Below are 16,505 nucleotides of genomic sequence, written 5' to 3' on the forward strand. Positions count from 1 at the left end.
GATGACAGGTGTGAGCCACCACGCCTGGCCTGGAATACTTTCTATTGTATTTTCAAATAGTTTGTACCCAGAAAACTTGTAGGATTAGCCGGGTGCGGTGGCTCATGCCTGTCATCGCACATTTTGAGAGGCAGAGGCGGGCAGATCGCTTGAGGTCAGGAGTTCAAGACCAGCCTGGCCAACATGGCAAAACCCCATCTCTACTAAAAATTAGCTGGGCATGGTGGAGGGCACCTGTAATCCCAGCTGCTTGGGAGGCTGAGGCAGGAGAATCGCTTGAACCCAGGAAGCAGAAGTTGCAGTGAGCCGACATGGTGACATGGTGCCACTGCACTCCAGCCCGGGCAATAAGAGCACAACTCAGTCTCAAAAAAAAAAAAAAAGAAAGAAAGAAAAAAAGAAAACTTGTAGGACTGTATCTCTGTTTCCAAAAACTGTTAGTTGCATTCCTATTTTTTTTTTTTTTTTCCTGAGACGGAGTTTCACTCTTGTCGCCCAGGCTGGAGTGCAGTGGCGTGATCTTGGCTCACTGCAACCTCCACCTCCGGTTCAAGTGATTCTCCTGCCTCAGCCTCCTGAATAGCTGGGATTACAGGCGCCCATCACCATGCTTGGCTAATTTTTGTATTTTTAGTAGAGTTGGGGTTTCGCCATGTTGGCTAGGCTGGTCTCAAACTCCTGACCTCAGGTGATCTGCCCGCCTTGGCCTCCCAAAGTGCTGGGATTACAGGCGTGAGCCACTGCGCCCAGCCGTGCTTCATTTCAGTTCACCTACACCCCACACTCTGTTCCGAAACCCCCTAACAATCGTACCCTTCCTTTTCTCAGCCGCCCCATGGGTCTCCTGGAGTGCAGCCCCGTCTTTGCAAGGAGCCCATAAACCTGGCTTTGTGGGCTGCGGGTCTGTGGTGGGGTCTGTTGCCGGGGGTCCTGGGGCTGACTGGGCCGCTGTGTGTTGCTTTCTTAACTTCTGCCCCCGAGCTAGGCCACGAACTTGCTGCAAGACCTTGGGCAAACTACGGACACCTCGAAGCCTCCACGGCTTCATGTGTGGAACGGGAGGGATTGCGGCACCTTCAGGGCCTGGCTGCAACCGGTGTCCTGGGACCACCCCACTGGATGCTCCCACCTGAGCAGGCCAAGATCCCCAGACCTGGTCTTGTGTCCCCCTTCCAGAATGTGGGGCCAGGCCTGCAATGGAGAAGCCCACCCGGGTCGTGGGCGGGTTCGGAGCTGCCTCAGGGGAGGTGCCCTGGCAGGTCAGCCTGAAGGAAGGGTCCCGGCACTTCTGCGGAGCAACAGTGGTGGGGGACCGCTGGCTGCTGTCTGCCGCCCACTGCTTCAACCAGTAAGGCCTGCCTCCTCCAGGAAGGCTGCCCAGCTTCCCCTCCTCACCAGCCCCTCCCTGTCAGAACCATCCTGCTGGGGCTGCTGCATGGACCCCCTGGGGAGCAGCCCTTCCTCTCCCGAGGGCAGCTGAGAGACAGGAGGGAGCCGGTGCCAAGGCTTCTAAGGACAAACAGGGCCTAACCAGGGGAGGGGAGGAGGGTTCCTTCCCCATTGCTTGCTACCCAGGCAGCGTTTATCTTGGAGATTCCCAGGCATGGTTGCCCGCATCTGTGATCCCAGCTACTCAGGAGGTGAGGCAGAATTGCTTGAGCCCAGGAGGTCGAGGCTGCAGTGAGCCTGATGGTGCCACTGCACTCCATCTGGGGCAACAGAGCGAGACCCTGTCTCAACAAAAAAGAGACTCATAAAGCTGTAGGGGATTGGGGGGGCACTGGCACAGGTGTAGAAAATGAAGCATGAGGGTCCCCTGACTTGCCCAAGGTCCCCCAGCTTGGGATCCTTTTCAGGAGGAGCCCAGCAGCGCCTCTTCCCCTGGTCCTCGTCCCTGGAGCCGAGGGTCAGAGGATGGTCCTGGGGCCCAAGCAGCCCTGTGTGGCTTCCTGGGGGTGTGCATCAGCCCCGTCCCTCCCCAAGGAGGCGGGCATGTGCTGGAGGGCGGGCATGTCTGAGGGCCTTGTCTCCATAGCACGAAGGTGGAGCAGGTTCGGGCCCACCTGGGCACTGCATCCCTCCTGGGCCTGGGCGGAAGCCCGGTGAAGATCGGGCTGCGGCGGGTGGTGCTGCACCCACTCTACAACCCTGGCATCCTGGACTTCGACCTGGCTGTCCTGGAGCTGGCCAGCCCCCTGGCCTTCAACAAATACATCCAGCCTGTCTGCCTGCCCCTGGCCATCCAGAAGTTCCCTGTGGGCCGGAAGTGCATGATCTCCGGATGGGGAAATACGCAAGAAGGAAATGGTGAGCCCTGCCCCGTCGAGGGGAACGGTGGATTTATTCTCCAGGGCCTGGCCTGGGGAGGGTCAGGATGGGCATCTCTTACCTGGATCCTAAACCAGTTCCACTGCACAGGGACCTCTGTGGCTGATCCCTTTGTCTTTGGTCCCACTGCCCACACACCACTCACCTCCCCATTCCATTTGGGGGCAAAATCTGCCCATTGCCTGTTTGTATAAATAAAGTTTTATTGGAACAGGGGCCATGTTCACACATCAACATATTGTCTATGGCTGCTTTCCTGCAATAGCAGCAGAATTAAATGCTTGTGACGGAGACTGGCCCTTAAAGCTGAAAATATTTAATTCTCTGACCATTTATAGAAAATGTTTGCTGGCAGCCACATGCAGTGGCTCACACCTGTCATCCCAGCACTTTGGGAGGCCCAGGTGGGTGGATCATTTGAGGTCAGAAGTTTGAGACCAGCCTGGCCAACATGGTGAAACCCCGTCTCTACTAAAAATACAAAAATTAGCCTGGTGTGGTGGTGCATGCCTGTAATCCCAGCTACTCGGGAGGCTGAGGCAGAAGAATTGCTTGAATCTGGGAGGCGGAGGCTGCAGTGAGCCGATATTGTGCCACTGCCCTCCAGCCTGGGTGACAGAGCGAGACCCTGTTTCAAAAAAAAGAAAAAGCAAATGCTCACTGGTGCTTGCTTGTGCTAGTCTATCCCGAGACCCCTCCCACCCCAACAGTTACTGCTTCCCTTCACCTCAGAATGGCCTCCTACACATTACCCAGGTGCTAGGGCGGCAGCCCCGTGGGGACAGCGGGGAGACTCTTGCGCTCTGAGTGAGGAATCTGAGGCCCATCTCCTCACTCTGGCGTTGTGCGATTCCTGCAACTCTGTGAGCCCTGGTTTCTTTGTCTGTGGGGTGGGGATGCTGCATCTCGGGGCTGTTATCGGAGCTGAACTGGAACTGCTCTGGTGATCACTCTGCAAGTGGCCTTTCTGGCTCTTTCCCTGGTAGCCACCAAGCCCGAGCTCCTGCAGAAGGCGTCCGTGGGCATCATAGACCAGAAAACCTGTAGCGTGCTCTACAACTTCTCCCTCACAGACCGCATGATCTGCGCGGGCTTCCTGGAAGGCAAAGTCGACTCCTGCCAGGTAAGCATTCGAAGGGGGAAACCCGGCAGTATTTCCAAGAAATGCCCACAGCCGTTCACCTAGCAGTTCTGTGTGTGCAGACCTAGATTTCTTTCCTTTCTTTCCTTCCCTCCCTCCTTCCCTCCCTTTCCTTCCCTCCCTCCTTCCCTTCCCTCCTTCCCTCCCTCCTTCCCTTCCCTCCTTCCCTTCCCTCCCTCCTTCCCTCCCTCCTTCCCTCCCTCCTTCCCTCTTTTTCCTTCCCTCCTTTTCCTTCCCTCCCTCCCTTCCCTTCCTCCCTTTCCTTCCCTCCCCTCCCTCCCTTTCCTCCCCTTCCTCCCTTTCCTTCCCTCCCTCCTTCCCTCCTTTTCCTTCCCTCCCTCCCTTCCCTCCCCCCTTTCCTTCCCTCCCTCCCCCCCTTTCCCTCCCTCCCTCCCCCCCCTTTCCCTCCCTCCCCCCCCCCTTTCCTTCCCTCCCCCCTTCCCTCCCTCCCTTCCCTCCCTCCCTTCCCTCCCTCCCTTTCCTTCCCTTCCTTCCCTTCCCTCCCTCCCTTTCCTTCCGTCCCTTTCCTTCTCTCTCTCTCTCTGTCTTTCTTTCTTTCTTTCTGACAGAGTCTGGCTCTGTCACCCAGGCTGGAGTGCAGTGGCGCAATCTCGGCTCACTGCAACCTTCGCCTCCCGGGTTCAAGCGACTCTCCTGCCTCAGCCTCCCGAGTAGCTGGGATTATAGGCACGTGCCACCATGCCCAGCTAATTTTTATATTTTTAGTAAAGATGGGGTTTCACTATGTTGGCCAGGATGGTCTCGATCTCCCGACGTCGTGATCCACCCACCTGGGCCTCCCAAAGTGCTGGGATTACAGGTGTGAGCCACTGTACCCAGCCTAGATTTCTTTTTCCTTTTTTTTTTTTGAGATGGAGTCTTGCTCTGTCGCCCAGGCTGGAGTGTAGCGGCGTGATCTTGGCTCACTGCAACCTCTGCCTCCTGGGTTCAAGTGATTCTCCTGCCTCAGCCTCTGGAGTAGCTGGGACTACAGGCATGTGCCTCCACGTCCAGCTAATTTTTGTATTTTTTGTAGAGACGTGGTTTCACCACGTTGGCCAGGCTGGTCTCGAACTCCTGACCTCAGGTGATCCATCCGCCTTGGCCTCCCAAACTGCTGGGATGGCAGGCCTGGGCTACCATGCCCGGCCACAGCCGCCGCGCCCGGCCACAGCCACTGTGCCCAGATTTCTGAAGGGCTCAACCGTGCACGCAAGGACAGGTTAATTTTCAGGCCGGGTGCAGCGGCTCATGCCTGTAATCCCAGTGCTTCAGGAGGCGGAGGTAGGATCAGTTGAGGCTAGGATTGCAAGACCAGTCTGGACAACATAGTGAGACCCCGTCTCTACAAAAATTTAAAAAAAAATGTGTCAGGCAGAGTGGCAGGTGCTTGTGGTCCCAGCTCCTTGGGCAGCTGAAGTGGGAGGGTCTCTTGAGGCCAGGTGTCTAGGCTGCAGTAAACTGTGATCACACTGCTGCACTCCATCCTGGGCGACACAGCAAGACCCTATCTCAAAAAACAAAGAAGGGCGGGCACGGTGGCTCATGCCTGTAATCCCAGCACTTTGGGAGGCCGAGGCAAGCAGATCACCTGAGGTAGGCAGTTCAAGACTGGCCTGGCCAATGTGGCGAAACCCTGCCTCTACTAAAAAAATACAAAAATTAGCCAGGCATGGTGGCGGGCGCCTGTAATTCTAGCTACTCGGGAGGCTCAGGCAGAGAGAATTGCTTGAGCCCAGGAGGCGGAGGTCACAGTGAGCTGAGATCACGTCACTGCACTCCAGCCCGGGCAACAGAGCGAGACTCCACATCAAAAAAAAAAAAAAAGGCATCAGATTTGAATAGTAACTCTCAAAGTTAGATGCCATTATTACTAATCAATACAAAATATCAATGACAGCGTAAATGCCCATTCACACACAGTAGTTAAAAGGAAGGTGGTGAATAACCTGCAGTGGGAACCTACCCAGCCCAAGTTCTTGAACCAGACTCGAGTTCAAATCCCGCTTCAACTACTGTGTGACCCCAGGCAAGTGCCTCAACCTCTCTGGGCCTCTGATCCTCATATGTAAAGTGGGAAGCATAGCAATGCCTGTCTTCTAGGAGTGTTGTGAGATCAGTGTCTTGCATAGTCTTTTCTTCCTATATATTCATTATATTTGTTCTTTATATCTGACAATAAAAATAGAATAATAGATATAGATAATATCTATTATTATACTATTTACTGTCTATATAAATGGGCAATTCATAATAGTTAGCTTTTTATCTTGAAAAGAATGTTGAGGCCAGGCGCGGTGGCTCACATCTGTAATCCCAGCATTTTGGGGGGCCAAGGCGGGTGGATCACCTGAGGTCGGGAGTTGGAGACCAGCCTGGCCAACATGGTGAAACCCCGTCTCTACTAAAAATACAAAAATTAGCCGGGCATGGTGGCTTATGCCTGTAGTTCCAGCTACTCGGGAGGCTGAGGCAGGAGAATCACTTGAACCCAGGAGGTGGAGGTTGCAGTGAGCCGAGATTGTGCCGCTGCACTCCAGCCTGGGCAACAAGAGTGAGACTCCGTCTCAAGAAAAGAAATAAGCCTGGCAGCTAGTGGTCAGGGGCTACTTCTAGGTGGTGGGACTATTGGTGGCTGTTAATTGTTGTTATTATTATTATTATTTTTTTTTTTTTTGAGAGGGAGTCTCGCTCTGTCGCCCAGGCTGGAATGTAGTGGTGTGATCTCAGCTCACTGCAAGTTCCGCCTCCTGGGTTCACGCCATTCTCCTGCCTCAGCTTCCCGAGTAGCTGGGACTACAGGCGCCTGCCACCATGCCCGGCTAATTTTTGTATTTTTAGTAGAGACAGAGTTTCACTGTGTTAGCCAGGATGGTCTCGATCTCCTGACCTCATGATCCACCTGCCTCCGCCTCCCAAAGTGCTGGGATTACAGGTGTGAGCCACTGCGCCCGGCCTTATTGTTAATATTTTTAGAGTTTTTCTGCATTGTTTTGCCGCCCCAAAACAAAAGCAAGAATGATGGAAACTCAGAGAGAATTGACTCACTCCAGGTCACACAGCCAGGCACGGGGCTGCAGTCAGGTCTCCAGATCCGCGCTGTGCCCTTTGCCCCCGCCCTCGATGGCTCCCACCCACTGTAGGAACGCAGGAGGCTATGGCAGTGCTGGGAAGAGAGGGTCCCTGGAGGACCAACCAGTGCTCTTTTCTTCCTTTCTAGGGTGACTCTGGGGGCCCCCTGGCCTGCGAGGAGGCCCCTGGCGTGTTTTATCTGGCAGGGATCGTGAGCTGGGGTATTGGCTGCGCTCAGGTTAAGCAGCCAGGCGTGTACACGCGCATCACCAGGCTAAAGGGCTGGATCCTGGAGATCATGTCCTCCCAGCCCCTACCCGTGTCTCCCCCCTCGACCACAAGGATGCTGGCCACCACCAGCCCCAGGACGACGGCTGGCCTCACAGTCCCGGGGGCCACACCCAGCAGACCCACCCCTGGGGCTGCCAGCAGGGTGACGGGCCAACCTGCCAACTCAACCTTATCTGCCGTGAGCACCACTGCTAGGGGACAGACGCCGTTTCTAGACACCCCGGAGGCCACCACGCACTCCCAGCCACCAGGTACCGGGGGAGATGGAGGGACCCCTGGGAGTGGAGGGGCCCATGTTAATCAGCCCAGGCTGCCTAACAAGACATAACGTCCTCCACTTTGGGAGGCTGAGGCAGGCGGATCACGAGGTCAGGAGATCGAGACCATCCTGGCGAACACGGTGAAACCTCGTCTCTACTAAAAAAAAATAGAAAAAAGTAGCCGGGCGTGGTGGCGGATGCCTGTAGTCCCAGCTACTCGGGAGGCTGAGGCAGGAGAATGGCGTGAACCCGGGAGGCAGAGCTTGCAGTGAGCCAAGTTCGCGCCACTACACTCCAGCCTGGGCAACAGAGCAAAACTCTGTCTCAAAAAAAAAAAAAAGACATAACGTCTTCTCTGGCTGGGCGTGGTGGCTCATGCCTGTAATCTCAGCACTTTGGGAGGCCAAGGCGGGTGGATTGCCTGACGTCAGGAGTTCCAGACCAGCCTGGCCAACATGGTGAAACCCCATCTCTACAAAAAAAAAAATAAATAAAAAAAGCCAGGCATGGTGGCAGGTGCCTGTAATCCACACTACTCGGGAGGCTGAGGCAGGAGAATCGCTTGAACCCAGGAGGCAGACGTTGCATTGAGCCGAGACTGTGCTATTGCACTTCAGCCTGGGCAACAGAGACTCCATCTCGATAATAATAATGATAATAATAATAATAAGCCAGGCGTGATGGTGCATGCCTGTGGTTCCAGCTACTGGGGAGGCTGAGACAGGAGAATCATTTGAGTTCAGGAAGCAGAGGCTGCAGTGAGCCGAGATCATGCCATTATACTCCAGCCTGGGTGACACAGCCTGTCTCTAAAAAAATTAAAAAAAAAAAAAAAAAAGAAAGCGGGGCTTTGATGGTTCACAGCTGCGCCATGTCCTTGGGTGCGTGATTCTTGCTAACTTGGCAGCTGCCCTCATGTGAATCTGTCCCCGCAGCCTGGGGGCTCTCACTTTCTCAGTCTCAGCTGATGTTGACTTTTTCAATAGCTATGGCCTGGGATCTCTTTGGGCCCAAAAGAGGTGGAGAAGGCCCCCCTTGAAGTACAGGCGGGTTCTGTGTGGAGGTAGCTGGTGTTCCCAAGGACAGGGGCTGCGGCTGCTGTCAGATTCTCCCAAGGCCGCTTGGTCTTAGGTCAGGGCCAGATGGTGCCCAGGCTGGTGGGGAACTGGCACTCCCCTTTGCTGGCCTCGGTAGCTGCTCGGTAGCTGGCCTGGGTTGGACGGGGTGGGGGGTGGTGGGGAAGCCAGGAAACCAGCTGTGGGTGGTGATAGAGGGCGGGGAGGGGAGCTCGCCCCTGAGGAGGAAAGCGCCCCTCTGGAGACAGCAGGTGGGTACGGGACCCCCTCCATGGGTGGTAACAGGGTCCCTGAAGCCCCCCTGGAAACAACCCACGTGTTCTTTCCACAGCTGTGTTCTGAGGAAGGCCTTTGCACTTGGCACCGTCTGGGGAGGGCTTGGAGGCGATCAGGGATCCAGGCAGAGGGCACCAAGGCAGGGCTGGGGCCTCTGGGGCAGGGCCCTGGTGTGTGCAAAGGCCTTGGAGTGGGAGGGAATTCCTGGAAGATGGAGATGTGGGAGGCTGCCATGAGAGGGGCCTCCGGCAGGGGAAAGGTATGGTCCCAAAAGTGAAGTCACAGGAAACAAATGCATTTCCAATGTTATTTGAGAAAAGCCCAAAGACCAAGCAGCAGGCCCAGTGTCCTTTCCTGCCGAGTTTTCCTGGGGCAGGTCCTCCCTCGCATCCTACTCCCTGGGGCTCCCACGGGGATTCCCGGAGAGGCGGCACCCAGGGGGGCCTTCGTGGAGGAGGCACCCTGGGTCCGCCTGCCCACGCACCTGGCTCCCCTGCAGACTGCGGCCTGGCGCCGGCCGCACTCACCAGGATTGTGGGCGGCAGCGCAGCGGGCCGTGGGGAGTGGCCGTGGCAGGTGAGCCTGTGGCTGCGGCGCCGGGAACACCGCTGCGGGGCCGTGCTGGTGGCAGAGAGGTGGCTGTTGTCGGCGGCGCACTGCTTCGACGTGTGAGTCCCAAACGCTCCAAATGCCCCTACACGTGTCTGTAGCTCACCCGGAACCGAACTGTTGCCCGAAAACGCACCGTGACCCCCTCCTGTGCCAGGAGTGCCCTCCCCAACCCCGGGTCCCACTGCCCCAGGCCACTCCTCCCACCCCCATCCCCGCTCCCTGCAGCCCTCCCCTGACCAGCCACCCCCTAGCCTGACCACACGGGGCTGGGGCTGTGAAGGCCGAGTCCTACCCCGCGGTCCCCACCTAACCCGGGGACTGCGGCCCCCCCCCCAGCTCCAGGCCAAGCCCACGGAGACATTGGGGTCACTTCTTTCCCCAGCCCTTGCCCCTGGGACTTGGCTCCAGCCCCTCAAAGCCCACCCAGTAGAAAGCTGCCCTCCCCCAGGGCCCAAGCCCTGGCAGGCGAGGGGTCCGATCTTCCAGAGGAGACATCCAGCTCTGGGCCCTGCGGGGCTGGAGGTCAGAAGGGGAGGGCAGGTGGGGGGGGCGGGACCCTCACGGCCACTAGACCCCCTTTCAGAGCGCCAATATTAGGTGGCGATGGCTGCAGTTCTGGTGCCGCCTCGGTGCCTGGCGGGGGAGACTGAGCCCATTCCCAGACCAGCAGCCAGAGACCAAGAGGCCAAGAACCCTGCCCAGGGTCCCAGCTGGCCGCTGGGGGACACCGCAGGGGCGGGGGCCAGGGGCCGGGGGCGTGGGGGCTCGAGCCGACGCCTGTCCTCGCGCGCCCCGCAGCTACGGGGACCCCAAGCAGTGGGCGGCCTTCCTAGGCACGCCGTTCCTGAGCGGCGCGGAGGGGCAGCTAGAGCGCGTGGCGCGCATCTACAAGCACCCGTTCTACAATCTCTACACGCTCGACTACGATGTGGCGCTGCTGGAGCTGGTGGGGCCGGTGCGCCGCAGCCGCCTGGTGCGTCCCATCTGCCTGCCCGAGCCCGCGCCGCGACCCCCAGACGGCGCGCGCTGCGTCATCACCGGCTGGGGCTCGGTGCGCGAAGGAGGTAGGTGCGCCCGGGGCCGCGGCGGTGCGGGGCTCAGGGGGGCGACCGGACGCGGTCCCCACTCGCCCCCTCTCGCTCGTCCGCAGGCTCCATGGCGCGGCAGCTGCAGAAAGCGGCCGTGCGCCTCCTCAGCGAGCAGACCTGCCGCCGCTTCTACCCGGTGCAGATCAGCAGCCGCATGCTGTGTGCCGGCTTCCCGCAGGGTGGCGTGGACAGCTGCTCGGTGAGCCCCGCCCCGGCCCAGGCGACCAGGGGACCAGGTCCCGCCCAGCCGCCGGGGAGGGCGAGTTCCCGCTGCCACGAAGCCCACCATCCGGGCGCCACCCTCCGGTGCAGACTTCTCCAGCGGATCAAACAGGGGGCCTTTTTGGCTCTGGAGGAATTTCCACTCCACAACCGTTTATTGGGCAACCCACCGCATCCCACCACTGGGCCTCGGCGGCAGAGCAGGCAGAGGCTGCAGTGGGAGGCCCCGTTCCACTCTGGGACCACGTGGCGGGTGTCCATAAATGTCTGCCACCTTTGTATTGAGCCCATTTTCCAGATAGTGAAAATGCGGCTCCCAGGGGAAGTCACTCACTAGGGTCACTCCTACAGAGGCCAATGACCCAAGGGCCGCTGTAGGAGAGGTACCGGCCTCTGAACCCCCTTTCTTCTCTCCCCAACAGGGTGACGCTGGGGGACCCCTGGCCTGCAGGGAGCCTTCTGGACGGTGGGTGCTAATTGGGGTCACCAGCTGGGGCTATGGCTGTGGCCGGCCCCACTTCCCAGGTGTCTATACCCGGGTGGCAGCTGTGAGAGGCTGGATAGGGCAGCACATCCAGGAGTGACCACCACGTGATTGCCCAGGCCGGGACTCTAGGTGAAAGCAACAGGAGCAGCACGCCACCCAACACCCCACCCCACCGTACCCTACCCAAGGACGGGTGTGGGGGGTTGTGGGTCATGGGGATGCACTTTAGTAGCACCCTTTGTTCCAATAAACACAGCCCCTCCACCCTAGCTCACTGGCTCAGCACCTCAGTGTCACAGCGAGGACCACCTGCCTGGCGCTCCACCAGGACCCGGGGTGGAACGAAGCGGGGTCAAAGCAAGCCCTGACAACGGGAGGGCTATCCCCCTTAGCCTTGAGGCAGGGGTGGCGGCAGCAACACATTCCTCGTGACTCAGCAGCCCGGTGGCACTAAGGGAAAAGATGGACTTCTCCCAACCCAGGGGAGGCTGAGACCCTCCGAGCTGGGGTTCCAGGGACACGCGTCATCTCTTCCCAGAGACCCCTCAGGAGGGAAATAAAAAGGTTTCTCTCCGTCCTCCACCAATTTATTTGCCCATCCGCAGGAGGTGACAGCTCCCGTGGGGTCTGACCACCCCGAACTCCAAAGTCCAGACAAGCTGTCCGCCCAGAATATGAGGCTGACCTGGGCACACTAGGGGAAGACCCCAAAGGCCTGAAGGAGGTGCCACTGGGCTGCCAGCACTTTGGGAAGGCACAGGGCCCCACACCCCTGAGATCCAAGCTGCACTGGCTGGCAGGGGGCAGGGCGGGGGGTGGCGAGGACACAGTCCCGTCTGTCCCAGCACCGGTGCCACCCTCCTAAGCCCCGGGCAGGCAGTACGTACATGCGGACCCCGCCTCTCAAAGCACGTTTATGGAAATGGACAGGGTGGGGTGGCCCGCGCTCGCCGGTCACATGTTGGCTCGTTCCCGCTGCAGCCGCGAGTTGTAGGCGCGGGACACGGTGTTCCAGGCGTCCATGTAGCGGTCCATGCACATGGCGATGCACTTCTGCGGGAGCGGAGGGGCACATGGCTCAGCTCGGGACCTCGCGGCCCCGGGGACTGCCCTCAACCCGGCTCCAGGCCGCCCGGGCTGCAGACTACGCACGTGCGGCGGCCGCTCCATCGCGCCTCCCCGTTAGTCTGCGCACGCGCAGACGGCTCCCCCCTCGAATCTAGACCCTCGCGACCCTTGTCCCGAACCTCCGCGGGTCTCACCTGCTCGGAGTTGTCCAGGGAGCCCCCAGGTTTCCCTATACACTTCCGGAAACACTTGTCCGTCATCCTCTGTGGAGACACGCGAGGCTTTAGCCGCGACGTCCGTCCCCAGGGGTGGCCCTGTCGCCCCCAGCGCCCGTCCCCGGCTAGCCCCGCACCTGCAGCAGCTCCTGCGCGTTGGCCACGGCGATCTGCACTTTCACCTGCTCCATTATGAGCCCCGGGTCCAGCTTCCCGCTGCCGGAGCCCCCGAAATCGGAGCCGAAGCCGCCCTCCATGGCTCCGCAAAGTCAACCGGACCGAGGCCGCGTGCGCCGACCCGTAGCTGCGCCGGAAGCGGGCCTCCCGGGGCACCACGGGAAACGGAGTCCGCGCAGGCGGGGACGGAGGACTACAACTCCCACAAGACCGCGCGCGCCCGGGCCATTCCAGATCGCGCGGGGAGGCCCTCCGCTCATGCGGAGGCCTGGACCTGCCGTTACCTACACGAGCTACCCGTGGTTGCGACTCCGCGGGAAGAGTGCGGCCCTGACTTGGCCCGGGGAGTAGGAGAGTTATTGAGTGCGGCCGAGGCCGATCACTTTGTACTTACGCTCTGCCTCCAGCTCGGCCCGAGGGGCCTGCCGCGCATGCGCACGAGGCACCCGGCGCGTCTATATAGCGTGCTGCCGTCGGGGCGGAGCCCGGTCGCGTCACGTGACGAAGAGTCCGCTTGCGCAACAGCGTCGGAGGCTCACTAGAAAAAAACGGGCAGGGTCCCATGCATCGCCTGGGTCCTGTTTACACTCGCTACACTCGCCAGTGACCTTTTTCCTTGGGGGTGGAGGGGTCTTAGACATCCGCTTCATTAGGGACCGAGGCCCCGGCTCGAGCTTCCCCGGGCAGGAATAAACTCAGAGGCAGAACCTAAAATCAAAATGTTTATTGGAGTGTTGTACAAAAAAGTTTCCAGTCATAAAATGTATATTACAAATCATTGGGAAAAAAAAAAAAAAAAGAACACATTTGGCATGCATCTTCTTAAAAACCGAATCTCTGAAATGAAAGTCCATGCCAGCCCCGGCTGCAGCCCAGCTCCGTTTGCAGGTTGTGCTGTGACGCTCGCTGGGCGCAGGGCTTGGAAGAGGCTGCAGGCGGCGACGCCCCAGGACTGAGTCCCTCGGATCTTTAACAAAGAACTGCCGCGTGCAGGCCTCAGACCAACACCAGCCAAAGCCGCTGGCATGAGGACAGGTGCATGATCGGATTCTGGGTCAGCCCGCAGGCCTCCCAGCTCCTGGGCTCAGCGGGGCAGGCTTCAGCCTTAACCTGGCGCTGTGCACCCCAGAACCCGCGTTGGTCCAGCAGCCGTGGGCCTCCCCCCAGGGCTGGGTGGCGTCTGATGCTTCGCAGGGAGGGCGCTAGGCTTCGAGTCACACGGCATGGGCTTACACAGAGGGATGGTTTCGCATCGTTCTAAGCGGCACACAGCTAAGCGTATTTGGGGACAAATGCAAATTGTTTCCCAGGCCATAAATAACTGTTAAAAATTTGATTTTCTTAGTGTTTCCAAAGATTCAATTCTCAATAAACCTCCAATCACCCACAGGCTGCCCAGTCCACGCTTCTCCCCACCCCCTTCAGCTAAGGGCACCCGCAGTCCTAGGACCACCCCCAGCTCCACCCAAGGCAAATATAGGGTGGGGGGTTCTGTGGGCCTGGGGCGTGCTGTGTTCAGGACAGGACTGGGCAGCGTCTGGACATCAGGACCTGCGGATTTTGGGGGAGACTTTGTCCCTGAGCCCAGCCTTCAAGGCTGTCGGCAAATCACAGACCAACTCCAGGATACAGCTTTGCTCCTCCAGGGCCAAAATACATAGGATGTGGCTGAGACCACTGCAGACTCCCCACAGGACAAGATCACCAAGACCCACCCCCAGAACCCTCGCTGGCACGAAGCCCAGCCAGTCGGGTGCGGGTGATTCCTGCCACAAAGGTGGGGAAAAGGAGTCTGTCGCCAGCATTCCCACTTCCAGCGGCGTAGCCTCCAGGAGAAAATGCTTTGGTAAGATGCGCCCCCCTCTATCTACATGGGACAGGGACTTCTGAGAGCAAGGACAGCGAGCGGGGGCTGCATGGAGCAGCAGGTGTTTCTGCTTTGTCAGGCCGCTGGCTCCTTCCCGACCTGGGGCTGGGGCCCCCCATTCCTTCCTCCCACAGGCAGGTCCCCAGGGAGGCGGGGTGCACAGTCACAGGGGAACGGTGCCGCCCCCGCCCTGCAGTGAACGCCGTGGCCCGGAGACAGCGCCTGCCCATGGCTCAGTTTTGGTGTCTTTAAGACTTGAGCTGCACTTTCTGAAGGAGGCTCTGCCGTCGGAGGGTGCCCCAGCCCCGCCCCACCCCGGGGAGGAGGGTCAGCCTGTCCTCAAGGCCCTGGCGTGAGCTCCTGACCTGCGTACTGACCAATGTAAAAAAATAAATATCCATTAAAAAAATAACTTCTGTGTATCTATGAGGGAGGGTGTAAACGGTGAGCTATTGCCAAAGGGGGGTACCAGGCGTTGGGAAGCTGGACTGAGGGGCTTGGGTGCGTCGTGATAGGAGTCAGGTGGCCTTGGCCTGTCTGAGAAACATGGTTTCAGCGAGGAAATCACAGATAAAAGCTGCAGTATGGATAGACGCATGTGTATATATAGGCGCAGGGCAGACGGAGCTGGAACACGGGAGGGGCTCCACAGCGCTCTCCTCCAGAGGGTCAGCATGGTGGTGTTCCCTGCAGACAGCTGTTCTGAAACTCACAGCCTCTGCCTCAGAGGCAATCAGATGTGTCCCCTCCACATCTCCCCTCCCTGCTTATCGTTGTGACAGGTCTTACGACGGGACTGTCCTCATTCTTCCTTCCCCGGGTCTTCCCCTCTCCTGCCCTGTTGGCCCTGCACAGTCAGGAACTGAACTGAGGGAAAACTCCCCCAAATAAAGTCTACGGTCTGAGAAACCCGGCCAGTGCGCTGCCAGAGCGGGAATCTGGAAGCCCAGGCAGCGGAGTGAAAACCCACCCTGGGGGCCACGCATCCCCATGCTGGTCCACACCTGCTGCGTGGCTGCCTGAGGAATTCCCGCTGTCCGAAGCTGGGCAGCCAGAATGCAGGCTTGGCCCCCCGCCCCACCAGGTCGACACCTGGATTCTGAATTTGGTTTTGTAGAAAGCCTTAAAAAAATCCATCACCGTTGAATTCCTATGCAGTTTCCACGCTCCGTCCGCATCAGGGCCGTCTCCTGTCCCCTCTCTAGCCTCGCCGGCCCTCCTCCCTCCAAGCCCGAGCATCTTCTAAACCTTGGGGTCCTGGCCCTGGGCTTCCAATTTGACCAAATGGTGAGATGGGGAGTGGGGTGGGATTGAAAAGTCTCCAGGGCAGCGCTGAAGTGGCAGCGAAGTGAGGCTGGAGGAGACCCGCCGGGAGGGAGGGCTGGGGGAGACCCACCCACACGTTCTGGCAGTTCGCTTAGAAATTCTCTAGAAATGTATCAAGAACTAAAGAAAGCCAATGATATAAAAATAGTTTTCAGTGGCTCTGGGTAAAGAAAGGTGAGTGGATGAGGAGTGTGGGTTCACATCACGTAGCAGCCTCTCGAGGTGGTCCTCGGATCCCCCTGCAGGAAGGAAGGAAGGAAGGACGGCCACGATCAGGGCCAGCCTGGAGGCGGCTGGCAGGTAGATGGCTGCCCCCACCTCCCCACCAGGGAGGGGCTGAGCGACAACAGTGTCTATTTCTAGAGCCTTCCATTCCACTTCCATTTCCCCATGAGCCCGCCTGTGAGCTACACGTTCTGTTTTGGGTTCCAAAACAATCACAGGAACTTGCGATGCACGCATTTAATGCAGCTGTGGTTTCTGCACTCATCTTCTCCCCAGAAGCCAGTACTGAAGGGACCTGTGTCTTCGACTGAGGAAGCCTGGTTGACCAGAGAGCATATGGGGAGCTGTTCAACACCCACCTCTCAGGGGACCCCCTGGCCAGCTACCCTGAGGTCTGTGATGTCGCAAATCCACACGATGGGCATGACCCAGGAGGCAAGAACAGGTCCCTGCCATGCCCGTAACAGCCAAGGCTGGCTTCACCCTGAGCCACGGCAGCCAGATGGAGCTCCCGCCGGGGATGCGGCCAGCACACATGTGTGTGTGTGCACGAGCTCACTCTGCCCCAGAGGCTGCCCGCCAGCCGCAAGTGGGCACAGGGGCCTACCTGTTGGTGGAAAAGATCCTCCTCGCCGAACTCGGCTTCCTCCTCCTCTTCCTCCCCATTCTCATTCTCACGCACCACCGAGGACTGCTTCACGGTCCTCATGGCCACTTCCTGTGTGGGACAGGACACAGCAGCGAGTCCCGGGATCAGGCCCAGAGCTGCTGTGG

At 58.9% G+C, this 16,505-nt stretch overlaps 3 protein-coding genes across 7 annotated transcripts in view; 1 reads left to right on the top strand and 2 right to left on the bottom strand.

The window, feature by feature from the left end:
- Positions 1–11,122, top strand: part of TMPRSS9 (transmembrane serine protease 9) — a 41,186-nt gene extending 30,064 nt beyond the window's left edge. For 2 of the 3 annotated variants that reach the window (XM_054465480.2, XM_054465481.2), the window contains exons 11-18: positions 1,177–1,348; positions 2,036–2,307; positions 3,315–3,451; positions 6,690–7,083; positions 8,944–9,112; positions 9,855–10,120; positions 10,207–10,343; positions 10,789–11,122. In XM_054465480.2, coding sequence (XP_054321455.2) covers positions 1,177–1,348; positions 2,036–2,307; positions 3,315–3,451; positions 6,690–7,083; positions 8,944–9,112; positions 9,855–10,120; positions 10,207–10,343; positions 10,789–10,950 — 1,709 coding nt within the window. In that variant the 3' untranslated portion in view covers positions 10,951–11,122. The remainder of the gene's footprint in view (positions 1–1,176; positions 1,349–2,035; positions 2,308–3,314; positions 3,452–6,689; positions 7,084–8,943; positions 9,113–9,854; positions 10,121–10,206; positions 10,344–10,788) is intronic. The other variant, XM_054465479.2, reaches the window with a different exon arrangement.
- TIMM13 (translocase of inner mitochondrial membrane 13) lies at positions 10,483–12,728 on the bottom strand. Its single transcript, XM_054465486.2, has 3 exons — positions 12,274–12,728; positions 12,116–12,184; positions 10,483–11,906 (listed from the first exon to the last, which is right to left on the bottom strand). Exons 1-3 carry the CDS (start codon positions 12,391–12,393, stop codon positions 11,808–11,810), a joined length of 288 nt encoding a protein of 95 aa, XP_054321461.1. The 5' UTR covers positions 12,394–12,728; the 3' UTR covers positions 10,483–11,807.
- A 294-nt stretch (positions 12,729–13,022) lies between these two features.
- LMNB2 (lamin B2) overlaps positions 13,023–16,505 on the bottom strand; it is a 29,233-nt gene continuing 25,750 nt past the window's right edge. For 2 of the 3 annotated variants that reach the window (XM_054465482.2, XM_054465485.2), the window contains 2 exons: positions 16,339–16,449; positions 13,023–15,745 (listed from right to left, as the gene is read on the bottom strand). In XM_054465482.2, coding sequence (XP_054321457.2) covers positions 15,704–15,745; positions 16,339–16,449 — 153 coding nt within the window. In that variant the 3' untranslated portion in view covers positions 13,023–15,703. Of the gene's footprint in view, positions 16,450–16,505 lie in introns of all 3 variants that reach the window. The other variant, XM_063657958.1, reaches the window with a different exon arrangement.

Source organism: Pongo pygmaeus, chromosome 20, assembly GCF_028885625.2.
Source record: "Pongo pygmaeus isolate AG05252 chromosome 20, NHGRI_mPonPyg2-v2.0_pri, whole genome shotgun sequence".
NCBI lineage: Eukaryota > Metazoa > Chordata > Mammalia > Primates > Hominidae > Pongo > Pongo pygmaeus.

Coding starts and splice junctions, on each gene's coding strand:
- TIMM13 (XM_054465486.2), bottom strand. CDS start 12,393: ATGGAGGGCGGCTTCGGCTCCGATTTCGGGGGCTCCGGCAGCGGGAAG. Junction 12,185..12,273: donor ACGCGCAGGAGCTGCTGCAG/GTGCGGGGCTAG, acceptor GTGTCTCCACAG/AGGATGACGGACAAGTGTTT. Junction 11,907..12,115: donor CCCTGGACAACTCCGAGCAG/GTGAGACCCGCG, acceptor CCGCTCCCGCAG/AAGTGCATCGCCATGTGCAT.